Below are 14,026 nucleotides of genomic sequence, written 5' to 3' on the forward strand. Positions count from 1 at the left end.
CAAAATCAGAGTGAAGTGAGGGATTAGGGGACACAAATACTGAAGCAAAACTAAGGACATTTAAATCAAAGTGATGTGAATAAGAGGTTTAAGGGTATAACTGAGTTTTTAAGGATGTTAGAGGTTCTAGTTGGCATGTCATTCACAACATTTTATGTTGTGAGAACAGTTCAGGTGTAGGATGATGAACACCGGGTCTTCACTGCCACTACAGGCACCAGGCGGGAACTACAACCTACATAAGAACTAGAACACCGCTCTCTCTCACAAACATCGTTTTCTAAACTCATGGTTTGACCACTCCTCTACGCACCACATCTTTCAACAGCAACGCTAACACTCTTCTCACTGCCCTCTCCAGGAGACCAGGGGAGGAGGGGAGGGGTGATGCCCCTGTGGAGTCTCTCCCTCAGCAGACACGACACAGGTCTGACATCATGTCCTCCTCACAGTGAAGAGCCTCCTCTCTGCCTCAGGTGGGGAGGTCAGCTGTAAGCCCCGCCCCCCTGCTGTAAGCCCCACCCCCCTGCTGCACTCACTCAGGCTCCGTAAGGGGCGTGGTCTCGTTGGGCTCCGTGGCTCCGCCTCCTTGGTGGTTGGGTGTGCGTTCCTCCTCAGTCCTCACCTCCACGATGGGCTCCTTGGACTCGTCCTTCCTGCAGGAGGAGGCAGGGGGCGCTGTCTCACACGTCTGGCTCACACACGTACTTGCAGCTCTCTCTCTACCTTTCTCTACCTCTCTCTACCTCTCTCTCTATCTCTCTCTCTACCTTTCTTTACCTCTTTCTACCTCTCTCTCTCTACCTTTCTCTACCTCTCTCTACCTCTCTCTACCTCTCTCTCTACCTCTCTTTCTTTCTCTCTCTCCTTCTCTCCCTATCTCTATTATATTGTATTATGTGAGGTATATACATATATCATAATCACACAGGTATATCGTTATCCCTGTTCTATGCATATTCACTGTCTCTAGCATACAAGCGCCTCAGTGCTGCATCTGCAGGAGCAGCACAGCTGCAGTAGTGTAGCTGCAGTAGCTGCAGAGCTGCAGAGCTGCAGTAGCTGCAGAGCTGCAGCTACTGCAGAGCTGCAGAGTTTGTCCACACTCACGTGAATGCAGCCTTCCCCTCCTCCATGTCCTTGCCCTTGGCCCCCGGTCCGGCCTTGCCACAGAAGTTGACGGCGATGCACATGAGCAGACCGCACTTGTTCAGGAAGTAGCAGGTGACGTCGACGCCCACCAGCAGCAGGATGAAGACCACGATCAGGATCCCCACGATGGCACCAGTGCCCAGGCCTGGACCCCCTGTAGCCATGTCTGGGAGGAGGGAGAGGGGGAGGGAGGGAGAGGGGGAAAGGGAGGGAGGGAGAGAGAGAGAGAGAGAGAGGGAGAGAGAGAAAGGTAGGGAGGGGAAAGGGTGAGAGAGAAAGAGATGGAGAGAGAGAAAGGGAGGGAGGGGAAAGGGTGAAAGAGAAAGAGAGAGAGGGGGGGAGGGAGAGGGTGAGAGAGAAAAAGAGGGAGGGGAGGGGAAAGGGTGAGGACAAGTGAGCGTCGATAGAGAGAAGGAGGGGTACACAAAGAAGAATGCAGGACAGAGAAATCAGAGTAAGAGAGGTAGAGAAACAGAGAGAAAGAGAGAGAAAGAAGGAGGTAGACAGCGTAAGAAAGAGAGAGGTAGAGAGAGAGGTAGAGAGATGTTGAGAGAGAGAGAGACAGAAATGATGAGTCAGGATTTTATTCACAACCACTCATCCATAGCATGTGTTCAAGGTCTCAAGTGTGTTGCTCTTAACAAAGCAGACTGTGAGCCAAGTTATTGCATAGTCAACACAAATCTGTTTTGGATGATGAATATAAAGACAGGTGGTCAATTCTTGCATACACTTGAGCCAACAATTTGTTTCAATTAAATTGTATTAGCTGCATCCAAATCACAAACAAGTGGTACCAACATATTGAAGTTAATATGTTAAACACACAATGCATTTCTCAGCCATTTATGGTATGAAATTAGGATTAGGTTTAACATGAGACAACACACATATTTAACCATATTGAAAAACAAACCAGCCATGCCTATTGAAGGCATGCCAGAACTAAGCCTAAACATTAGAACATACAGTGCAAACCATGGAGCTTCAATCAGTGCGCTCAGCTCACACAACAGTCTAGTAGAACCATGACCCCACACCCCTTTCACAGAAGATGGCATTAAAGACGAACTTGACTCAACAAGAATGAATTGCGGGCAGGAGGGCGAAGGTTAGGCGCATGGTCAAATGTAAAATACAGGCTAAGATATAACACAAAAGCAAACGGAATAAAATAATATAACATCACACTTTTGTAAAGGTAAAAAAGCAAAAGGGTTGTGTTTTAAGGGAGCAAAAACCCAAGCTACTTACCAGACAGTAACGAGCTCATACCCAAAGATGTGAAACAAGGATGTCATTAAGATGTTCACCACCACACCACATTGTCATGAGAGGATGAGCATGCTAGCACTTATAAACATCCCTCAACACAAACTTCACACACGCGTGTTAAAATTCACAATGCTAATATGACAACGCATTTACAAAACTTCTAATCAGAATCGTGTTGAAAGTCAAATTAATTGCCGAAATGTGTGTAATAATTAATAATCAATCTTGCAAAATCAGACTTCCAAACTATTTGCAGCCACTTTCAGGAAACAAACAAGGAACTCCGAGATGTGATGCAATCAGTCCCTTCTAGATTTGTTTGTGCGACACAACCTTGTTTAGCGTAGCCTATTGTTAATAGGAAACAGGAGAGTGATAATTATGATTGTTAATGTGTCAAAAGAGATGAGAGGCATTTTACATCTTCTGGTATGAATCTATTAGTGGTCGAACAAGCTATAATTGTAATTTAGAACGGAAGAAACAAGACTTTGGACTTAAGCGATTTTTCAGAAGAACAGTATTGTGATACAGAACATGCATTTAGTTCTAAAACTTCTAAAGGTTGATTTGTGTCAAATATTTTATTTACCAAGGTAACCTAATACTCTCTCTCGCCGCATCCTCTGCAAAATCATCCAGATTCACCAATCTTTCAGCGTCAAACAAAAGACAAACCTTCTCTTTTTTTTATATTCATAAGTCTGCATTCTCAATCAAATGTATTGAGTCATATTTGTTCTGTTTCACCCCCCCCCCCCCCCCCCCCCCCCCCCTCCACCACGGCGGTCGGCGGTATAGTCTCTTATCTTACAGTAACACACGCAGCCTTTTTGGCAAACACTTTCAAACACTTTAGCGCTCCAGGATCGAAGACTCACGTGTGTGTAGAGAGGCTGATTGAAAGTCAGAGCTGTAAATGTTTACCTTTAAACAAATACAGTCTGTCTGCATTGGTACCGTACGAAGGACGATATTTAGTCACCGGTTTGGAAGTTTGTACAAGCATTCAGTCTCAAGCATTACATTTCTGGACATAATTGCCTATTTTTTATGTTTGTGTGGACACTTTAAATTAACAGACGCTTCTACTGAGATCGTTGTATAGCAGTAGCAGTACATCATTATAGTCAAATGATCCCAAGTGTGTTGGATTACAGTACAACTGTAGATATGTTTTTTGAGTGTGAGAACATGCATGATATGCTCCAATAACGACCCTCAGTGCAATTTACTGCTTGCGGAAATATCTAATTTTTTATTATGAGTGTATCGGCTGTGTGTTGCTGGGTTACCAGGCCTTGCTCCAGAGATGTATCGCTGTGACGTGCTCCAGAGATGTATCGCTGTGACGTGCTCCAGAGATGTATCGCTGTGACGTGCTCCAGAGATGTATCGCTATAGCAATGGCATGGAACAGTTGAATACAGAGAGTTGGATGTATCAGAGTTGAGCACTATAGAGAAGGCATCGCTAGTCCTTGAGGAAGGCCACAACAGTCTGAAAGGCAATACAAGCTTTTCAGAATATTTCGATAAGTCTGAAGTGTGTACTGTACTAAGTACTAAGCAAAGCTCCAAGCTGTAAGGATATGATTTTTACGTTTTGTAGGAGTCTGTAAGAGATTAGCCCAAGGCTTGAAGCGATGGGGGAGAGGAAAAACACGTTCATTAAACACTAGTTTTAACATTTGTATTATTTGTTTAGTAGTCAAGGCCTCAGAACCTTGAGTCTAATAGTTGACCACGCTTGTACTGGTGTGAAAGAGAGGCATCGATCTGGCTCTGAAGAGAGCTTGTGGTTCCTGTAGAGCTGCCATCCACCTGCATCTCCCAACTGTCTGAGTGATAAATGACATTGTGAACACTGAGAAGGCTACAAACCCCTCCTGGCTGAGGCGTACACACCTCCATGAACCTTTCTTACAGGCCTGTTGGGTCGGCAGATTAGAGAGCAAGAACACAGAACAGCCCCGGCACGGATCCTCACCTGCTACTCATCAGGTGATCGAGACTCGAAAAACAATGACTCGATTATGAACGGTGTGTTTTAAGAGACGGAAATCGAAGGGTGTTCAATATCTGTGTGGCCCAGGCAGGGTGAGGGGGGGGGAGAAGGAGGGTGTTCTGAGCCAGGTTGAGGGGTTGTGGTTTGTACCAGAAGGAGACTCTGTGTCCAGATGTCTGATGTGAACCCTTGCGCTGACACGCTCTCCAGAGAGTGAGGCAGATGCTGCCTTACGCACACCGCTCACGACCCCTGCTCCTTCGTGACGTGTGGAAAAAGCGCCTCTCATGGCATTAAGGAAGGACCAAACAAATGGGTTGGCACATGCGGACCAGGAGTTAACTCCAGGCGCATAACTTTATTACCTTCCGATGTTGACTTCAAAATGGGGTGGTGGGAGAGGGGGGGTGGGGGAGAGGGGAGTGGGGGAGAGGGGGGTGGGGGAGAGGGGGGTGGGAGAGAAAAAAAACAAACAAAAAACAAAAAAAAAAAAACTAAAACAAAAAAAAAGCTAATCTGATATTTGAACCCAACACAGCAATCCTTTCCTGGAGGCTGTTGTCAGTGCATCAGGCCTCAGTGTTCGAGGGCTCTGACCCTGGTTTACAGCCCCACTGCAGGGCACACATGCCCCTCTGTTCAAGCGGCCCACGAGCAGATGATGGGGTAAATAAACAAGCTTGTGTTTCTGGGGGGAACACCAACAGGGAGGCACTGCGTCAGTCTGGCGTTTCAGAATAAGAGTCTCTAATCTTACTTTGTCAAAGAAAAAAGGTAGTATTACTATTCCACCCCCCTCCCATATATCTCCATAAAATCTACAATGAATACAGTATGGAAACACTGGTATGTACTTACAAAAATGTATTATAGAATATAATAATTTCACATTATTGAAAATGACCGACATATAGATTTTAGTGTTTTAACAGCTGTAGCATTAATTCTTTTACGTGTTCTGTTGTTTCATCAAGGTAAAAAGAGGAAAAAAAAGATTCTATCAAAAGAACAGCCTACAGTATATTTTGTTTTTGAAGATCTTTTGAAAAGATTATGTACACTTTGTCACAAAACAATTAGAATGACAATCTGAACCACCAAGGCAGTGTCTTATCCCCTATACAGGGCAAGCACTGCATCTTCTTCGATATGAGCCTTATGGAAAATAAAACTACAAATGAACTGAAAAGATTAAATAAGAAATGTTAATGGTCTTATGTTAACTGATACAAAATCCCTCTGCGAAGCCTGCCTCTGGAGTTTCATGATGTACAGGAGGGATAATGGAAGCAGTTCAAACTTGTACACACACGCAGAATACACAACGTGTCCCAACGGTACTCAAATCCATCATAACATGACAAAAGCCACACTGAACAGCATTATGCACCTTTTACATACGGGGGGGAAAAAGGTGACCCCCTTCAAAAAAGCAAAACAAAATAAAAACATTCTGAATGACATAAGTACTGACATTTTCGAAACCCCCTTAACATGAAATCGATATCTTGATTCGTCATGTATTACTATTATAATTATTTTTTGTGTCAGCACAAGGGTCAAAAGGCAGAAAACAAGGATGCCCAGCTGAGGTGTCAAACACCAGGCCATCCTCTCTCTCTCGGGGGCGTCTATACGAGCCACAACACAGTCAGCACAGAGAGCGTGAGAGAGGCCAGCGTGTACGACACGGACGAACAGCCAAGGGTCGCTGAGGTCACCACAGGAAACAAACACCACAACAACAAACACCAGGAATCGTTCACAGTGACACAGCAAATAAATGAATACATAAATAAAAAGGAAACATAATTTTTTTTAAAAGTGACGGTTACACAGAAAAGAAAAGAAAAAAATAAGGGAAAATTGTGTGTATGGAGATGTTAGGATCCAGAGGTGCCCAAGAAGACCACAGGTGAAGACACGGACAGGGAGGAAGGGGCAGGAAGAACAGGCACGGGGGGGGGGAGAGGGAGAGAGACAAAAGAGAGAGAGAGATAGAGAAAATAGGTCATATATACAGAAACACAAGTTCGAAAGGTTAATTGAGACTAAATAAAGGAACAGTAAAGGAACTCTTAGCAGGTTAGATGATCAACGTAAAAAAAGCCATAACAAGTTAGTAGCAAACGGCAAACGACAGGTCGATCACGACAAGCAGGCGGGGGGTGAAAGGTTAACAAAGTGATGCGGGGTCACTGGGAATGTTGACGAACACAGACACAGAGTAAAGGGGCATTCTCCCTGGTATCTCCCCCGGCAACAGCTGTCATATTTCTCAGCCAATCACAATGGATCATAGGGGGTTCTGTCTGGATGACTGGCTTGTCTTCATGCCTTTGAGTGGAAGGCAGGCAGTCAGGTGAGCCCAGAGAGAGAGCAGAGAGAGTGAGACGCGACCTGATCTCCCTCACTGGGTCGGGAGCCCAGGCAAACGTCACATTCCAGTAAGAATATGAAGGAGATATTCAAAGTAAAGTTGATGTTTTGTGAAGGCTGAATGAATAAATGATGTTACGTTATTAAAACTGCACAAGCGAATATCTTTTCTTTGTTGTTTCGCTTCATATCAGCTTCAGCAGGGGAGATTTGGATTCAAAACTACTGTCCTGTCATACAGAGCACGCTCACCAAAGCCTGAGGGTCAAAACTACTGTCCTGTCATACAGAGCACGCTCACCAAAGCCTGAGGGTCAAAACTACTGTCCTGTCATACAGAGCACGCTCACCAAAGCCTGAGGGTCAAAACTACTGTCCTGTCATACAGAGCACGCTCACCAAAGCCTGAGGGTCAAAACTACTATCCTGTCATACAGAGCACGCTCACCAAAGCCTGAGGGTCAAAACTACTGTCCTGTCATACAGAGCACGCTCACCAAAGCCTGAGGGACAAAACTACTGTCCTGTCATACAGAGCACGCTCACCAAAGCCTGAGGGTCAAAACTACTGTCCTGTCATACAGAGCACGCTCACCAAAGCCTGAGGGTCAAAACTCCTTATCTGTCTTAACCCTAACTGAATAAACAGACTTTTTTCTTTTAAACAAAACATTTTCATTACAAAAAGCGTCTACTTCATATAAGACAAGTGCAACTGCACTGGTCTTCGTGTTGCCATGCCAACTCCTCCTATAGCTGGCCTGGACTCAACTTGGAACAATAACTGATTTTGTCATTCTTCTTAGCAGAGCTTTAGAGCAAGTCTGGGTAAATATGAATGTAATTGTCCACTATGTTCTTGTCCTGCTAAAAACACCTTGCTGCTTCTTATTTGAAAAACAAGACTGCAGGCACAACCACTGGCTCTGCAGTTTGTGGCACAGCAACAAAAACAAAAGAAGACACCACTGAAATGAAAAAATGAAATGAAAAAAAAAAACTTGGCTAGTGTTCAGGTGAACCTGCTCTGGCAGGAGAGTAAAGAGATCCAAACCTCCCACTGCTATATGGCCGATTCCCACCAAGCGCATGAGGAAGAGCTGGCTGCCTGGGCCACACTCTGGCAGATGCCTGTTAGGTCTCCAGTAAAGCATTAACACATTAATCCTGTGGAGGCGTCACCATGCAAGGACTGCAGGCTCCTTCCCCACTGAGCCAAGACACATTTTCAGGTCAGTAAATCTGGCAGCGAGTGAGAACTGAGAGCCACTAAACCTGGCTTTGGCAGGAGGGAGAGAGGGGGGGGGGGAGAAGAGATTCAGAAAGAGAGAGAGGGGGAGAGAGAAGGGAATTGGAGGGAGACTGACTTTTGATGCTCTTTCACGGCAACATCAAACAGCCAGCGTGGGTGAAGAAGGTAAAGGAGAGGAGGAGGAGAGGAAGAGGAGGAAAAGAGGAAGAAGAGAGGAGCAGAGGAGGAGGAAGAGAGGAAATGAAGTTGAGGAGACACTGACAGAGGAGAGGAAATGTAAATATTAGTGGAAAGGGAGAGGGACCTTGATAGAGAGACTAAGGTTGCCAGGACACATGCAGCTTTATAGTTCTAGTTGTAGAGAGGACGGCAGGACAGATGAATGTGCAGGGTAAAAAAGCAGAAATTCTAAGGAGTGCAACACAGGAGAGACGAACAGCGACGGGTTCAAAGCCCAGGTTTGGTCAGTGGGTGACACAGCTCAAGTTCAAATGCAAACCTTTCAGCCCACACAAACTGTCAACAGAGACCAAGCCCACTGTGTGCTGGGGAGGGTTCACTGGCACCAACAGCAATGTTCAAAACCCTGACAAACATTCTCTGCTCTGACGGTACTGGTCAGTGTGAAACCTAACATGAAGGTACTGCATTCGGCCCCGCTAACAGTGAAACAAGCTACCAGGCCCTTTTGATTTATTCATCTATCCTAGTGCCCTCAAGCCAGTGTGTGTAATGGTGTGTTCAACCATTCTCTTTGGCTCTGAGGCTATCTACTGGACCGAAGAGAGGTCTTCACTGTGATGAATGTTGCCCTTCAGGCAGCACTACGTGTGTGGCCATTTTAGATCAACAACGTTGTTATTTATCAGAAACTTGATTTCAAAAATCCAACTGAAATCAAGTACAAAATGACAACAAGATACCAGAGAGAAATGCTTTCGACTTCCTAGAGGAATTAGTTAGGAAACGACAACTACCTAGTTAAAACTTCACTTCAACAAATCTGAAGTGTTCTTTCCCAGACTCAGCATCTCTGTTGCCAGTGTGTGTGTGTGTGTGTGTGTGTGTGTGTGTGTGTGTGTGTGTGTGTGTGTGTGTGTGTGCAGCGGGCTGGGTGTGTGCCATACCTGGGACGGCGGTGGGTTCTGCTGCGGTTCTGAAGGAGAACACGGCAGGGGTGGACTTGCCCTGCTGGTTCTCAGCCACCACGTACACCACATACTCAACGTTCCACTTCAGCCCTCGGAGAACCACAAACTCACTGCTAGTGGGGAGGCGGATCTCTGGCTTCCAGTCCGAGCCGTGTTTCTGAGGAGAGGAGAGAGGAGAAGGGAGAGGGTGAAGAGAGGGCCGGCGTGAGGAGAGGAGAGAGGGGAGAGGGTGAGGAGAGGGGAGGGGAGAGAGGGTTAGGAGAGGGGAGGGGAGAAGGTGAGGAGAGAGGGTGAGGAGAGGGGAGGGGAGAGGGTGAGGAGAAGGGAGAGGGTTAGGAGAGGGGAGGGGAGAGGGTGAAGAGAGGGCCGGCATGAGGAGAGGAGAGGGGAGAGGGTGAGGAGAGGGGAGGGGAGAGGGTTAGGAGAGGGGAGGGGAGAGGGTGAGGAGAGGGGAGAGGGTGAGGAGAGGGGAGAGGGTGAGGAAAGGGGAGAGGGTTAGGAGAGGGGAGGGGAGAGGGTGAGGAGAGGGGAGAGGGTGAGGAGAGGGGAGAGGGGAGAGGGTGAGGAGAGGGGAGGGGAGAGGGTGAGGAGAGGGGACAGGGTGAGGAGAGGGGAGAGGGTGAGGAGATGGGAGAGGGTGAGGAGAGGGTGAGGAGAGGGGAGAGGGTGAGGAGAGGAGAGGGTGAAGAGATGGCCGGCGTGAGGAGAGGAGAGAAGAGAGGGGAGAGGGTGAGGAGAGGGGAGGGGAGAGGGTGAGGAGAGGGTGAGGAGAGGGTGAGGAGAGGGGAAAGGGTGAGGAGAGGGCCGGAGTGAGGAGAGGAGAGCGTTAGCCGCCGTCAGAAGAGGAGGGCGACAGAAGGACCAACCCAGAACAACAAAGCACGATCCCCTTTCGAAGCCCAGGCGGAAGGTTAATCTTTCACGCAGCGAGCGGGCTACAGACACGACAGCAGGTCAGAGGTCAGGAGGCGTTCTCTCTCATCGTACTCACAGGCTTGTAGCGGACCAGGTAGTGCTTGATGGGGGAGCCGCCGTCGTCCTGCATGACCCAGTTGACCTTGAAGGAGTCGCCCGTCTTCTCCAGCTCTCCGTCCAGCTTAGGAGGACTGGGCTCCCCTACGAGGCACATAGCAGGGACACACGGTCAATCTCCACGGCAACGCCCAATGAGGCTGTCTCGTCCCCTGAGCCCCCTTGACGACGCAGATGGCATGGCTACGACACAGATGTCTCTCGTTTCCTGGCACCGCGAGACCATCTGTCTAACTGAGTGTTTCTGTGTCATCGTGAGGTGGTGATCTCCTCCGCAACACCCTGTCATGAAGATGTTACTGTGCTCATTTAACCCAGAGGGAGTGGGCGGGGGGACCCGAGACCTTTTGATCTGCAGTCCGATGCTCTACCGATGAGCTACATCTGTCCCCCAACAAACTGATCGAGCCCTGTTTGAAATCCCCCTGCAGCGTGGTTGGTGCTGCTGCCGGAGGCCCAGTGTTTCCGGAGGACAGCCGGCTCTGTGGTGACACAGGACGACGTGAGACCAGGAACTGGCTCTTTGTCACCAAGGGCTGTGTCTGTGTGATGGACAGCTAGCGGGAGCGCCCGGGGGGAGCGAGGACACAGAGGAACACCTCGTGATCTGGGCCACCCTGCACACTAACGACAGGGACACAAGTTCATTAGCCACCTCAGCCTTGATTGGACATGTTACTTCATTACATTTAATAACATGATCATGGTCCGCTAGGAGCGAGGGTCAGTGTGTTGCAGGATGTGTGTGTGTGTGTGTTTGCGCATTTAATCACATAATCCCTTAACTAGGAAGCCATGCCACCTCAGTCCCAGGGGGCTAAGAGGAAGAGAGTCTAATCAGAAACACTCATTAATCATGTAAACATTGGTTATACTTAGTTAGAAGCCAATATGCTCTTACAGCAATTACCTCCTATGACTAAAAGGTAGAACCAGGATTCAAATGACTGCCTCAGTATGCACGAATGACATCGGGTTTGGACTTTTGGCTGGGTTTGGCTGCGATCGAAGGAGTTTAAAAGATGGTTTTGTTGTGTCCCAAATGTCCTGCCAGGACGCTCTGACCCAAGGTTGCTTGGCTACCAAGCCCTTGAAGTTAACTGCCATGTTTGACACGAATTGGCTGCCTCAGAACATCCTTGTGTTATTTATCAACAACTAAACTGCGAGACGAGGTCAGTGTAGTAGCAGCCAACAAAAGAGCAGCAGACAGAAGCTTCGCTGCCGGGAGATATCAAACAGCCCCAGACAACGGCAGTAGAGAACAATGCGGTTTGGGGGTTCTACTGTAACCCTGACCACAAGCCAGTCCGCCACACAATAGCCTGTCTCCTTTGACTTGAGCCAAACACAGCGAAGAAAGATAAGAAATAATTGGGCAAGAGGCAGATGAATCCTGATCCACTTTTAGGCGTGTCTGTCTAGGGGATTTTGAAGTAATGTTCCCATTCATCTCCCAGATTGATTCCCGAGGGAACAGCATGCTTCTGTTTTCCTCTGGTAGCTCGGGGCTCGAATCAGTAACAATCGTTTTTAAATCTATGAACTGCTGGGTAAACTTTAAGAATTCCCTCTGCTTTCACTACAGTGATCCGCACAATACAGTAACAAGTCCCCACTTAAAACTGGAGTGATTTCACTGGATTTGGAGAACACTTCAATTGGAAATGCAAATTTGTCGTTCTTGACACTTGACAAACGGCGATCTTTGTGATTACACGATTAGTCAATCAACCATGCGTAAGGGCACTTAGTGTTCACCTCAGATGGTTCAACATATCTGATTACATTCTCCTGAAAAAGCATTCAACCACTCTTGGAGTAAGCATGATTAGATGCTGAAATTAGACAAGGGTTAGTGAGAAGAGAAGCAGTGCAGATGGTGCGATGTCCAGACAGTTATGTATAGAAGATCTCCCATGAGCACCATTCCACGTTATGTGTGACTTCTCCTCAAGCTAATCAGGAGAGAAAGTCATTAGGGTTATACACAAAATATAGAACTAAACAGAAAACATGCTTTATCATGCAGACCATATTATTATTCAATGTGTAGTGATTCTGGAATATTCTGTCAATCTTGACCCTTAAAGTTAACTTTTTAATCTGATCAAGAATAACTAATATGTTTATTGTTACTAATTCATAAATCCAGTGAGACTAACCAATTGTGGATATTAATTTTTTTTTTAAAAAGCCCTCTGACTAGTCGAAAAATGTGTGCATCTTCATAGATTTATACGTCTACAGTTTAGAACAACACCATAACAGTAGGATTGTTACACAAATTGTGGATATCGTACAAAACACTGCCAATTTTCCAGTTTAATCAGTACAGGTGTGAATAACATGACAGGTATGAGAGAGACAGACAGACATGCAGACAAGGCAGACAGACAGACAGACATGCAGACAGACAGACAGACATGCAGACAGGCGGGCGCTGTTCCTCTGGGCAGACGGGCAGTTAAGGAGGGGGAGACAGAAACAGGGTGAACTTGCAAGCATGCATTTACGTGGGGTGAAGACCACAGTTAGTCCATTAGGTGAGGGTTTAACAGGTGGAGATATTTTAGTAAAATGAGGGATCTCCGTAAAAGAGTAAAGAACCCTGTTTCACTGGACAGTTCCCGGTGTGCCGGGCAGTGTGTAAAAGGTGGAAGTTTTAACATCGCTAGTGAGATGTTTGGGGGCTGAGATGATGGTGGGTGTTCTCTAAGTGGAGAAGATGCCCTGCTTGTTACAGCTATGGCAATGGCATGGTATTTTAGTCACCGAAAAAAAGGACAATATTTATACGGTATGTCAGTATGTAAGATTTAGAGGTCAACCATTTGCTTTTTTTCCCCCCATAACTATAAATTAAAGGTGACAATACCCGATTTAATAATTATTATACAGAAAAACAGACTAGTAAGGCACTGAGATGTTAAAACTTGAGTAGACCAGTCTGAAAACATATCCGTCGACCTGTAGTTAGGACGGCTGGGAAGCATAATGGCTGATCTTTAAAGAAAAAGTTATTATAAAGAGTTATTCCTATATGGATGGCTGGGGGGGATGAGGTAGATAGGATGCAAAAAATCTGTTGTTTTTCCTAAATGTAAATCTGTCAGTCTAATTGGAATTCTTATATATTCGTCCAGTGCTTTAGATAATCTGAACGGAACCAAACGGAAGAGAAATTTACCTTCTGTTCCCACGCGAAGACGACATCAGCACCATGCAAGAGCCACATGACAAAGTCATATGAAACGCACGCACATGATTGGTTGAAAGGAAAGTGAAGGAGGGGGAGGGAGGGAGGGAGGGAGGGGGGGGTTGGGGAGTCACATGGAAAATACAAAATATATTTTTTTAATGATGTAATTATGGGTAAGAAACAAAACAACAAGAAAGTTAAAAGACAAAACGATACAAAACAAACAACAAAAATAAATGTATAAATTTAAAACAGAACGTCTTTGCACATCAAAACACAGAAACATGTATAGCATTTAGATACATGAAGCATTTTGGACGTCCAGCATGAGTTCTGTTACATAAAGATGTTTTTATAAAAGACAAACAGAAGTTGGGGATGTAAGGGAACACCTTATGGGAGAATTAATACAGAATAAAACTTCCAATTCAAACAAAAATGGTTCTGCCCAAAACTGCCTCATGCATCCACACCAATGAAACAGTATTTCCTCTGACTGACATTCATGTGCCTTTCAATCGATTTCTGTGATAAAAAAAATTAAAATATGACAAATGTGACCTTTTAGCCAACCCA

At 46.2% G+C, this 14,026-nt stretch overlaps 1 protein-coding gene across 11 annotated transcripts in view; it reads right to left on the minus strand.

Annotated features, from left to right (window-relative positions):
- ncam1a (neural cell adhesion molecule 1a) overlaps positions 1–14,026 on the minus strand; it is a 155,154-nt gene that overhangs the window by 8,207 nt on the left and 132,921 nt on the right. For 6 of the 11 annotated variants that reach the window (XM_047042933.1, XM_047042931.1, XM_047042942.1 and 3 more), the window contains 5 exons: positions 13,439–13,441; positions 10,208–10,332; positions 9,193–9,373; positions 1,111–1,318; positions 540–656 (listed from right to left, as the gene is read on the minus strand). In XM_047042933.1, the coding sequence (XP_046898889.1) occupies positions 540–656; positions 1,111–1,318; positions 9,193–9,373; positions 10,208–10,332; positions 13,439–13,441 (634 nt within the window). Of the gene's footprint in view, positions 1–539; positions 657–1,110; positions 1,319–4,888; positions 6,146–9,192; positions 9,374–10,207; positions 10,333–13,438; positions 13,442–14,026 lie in introns of those variants that run through there. The other 5 variants (XM_047042935.1, XM_047042932.1, XM_047042939.1 and 2 more) reach the window with 3 other exon arrangements.

The sequence above is a fragment of the Hypomesus transpacificus genome, chromosome 20, assembly GCF_021917145.1.
Source record: "Hypomesus transpacificus isolate Combined female chromosome 20, fHypTra1, whole genome shotgun sequence".
Lineage (NCBI taxonomy): Eukaryota > Metazoa > Chordata > Actinopteri > Osmeriformes > Osmeridae > Hypomesus > Hypomesus transpacificus.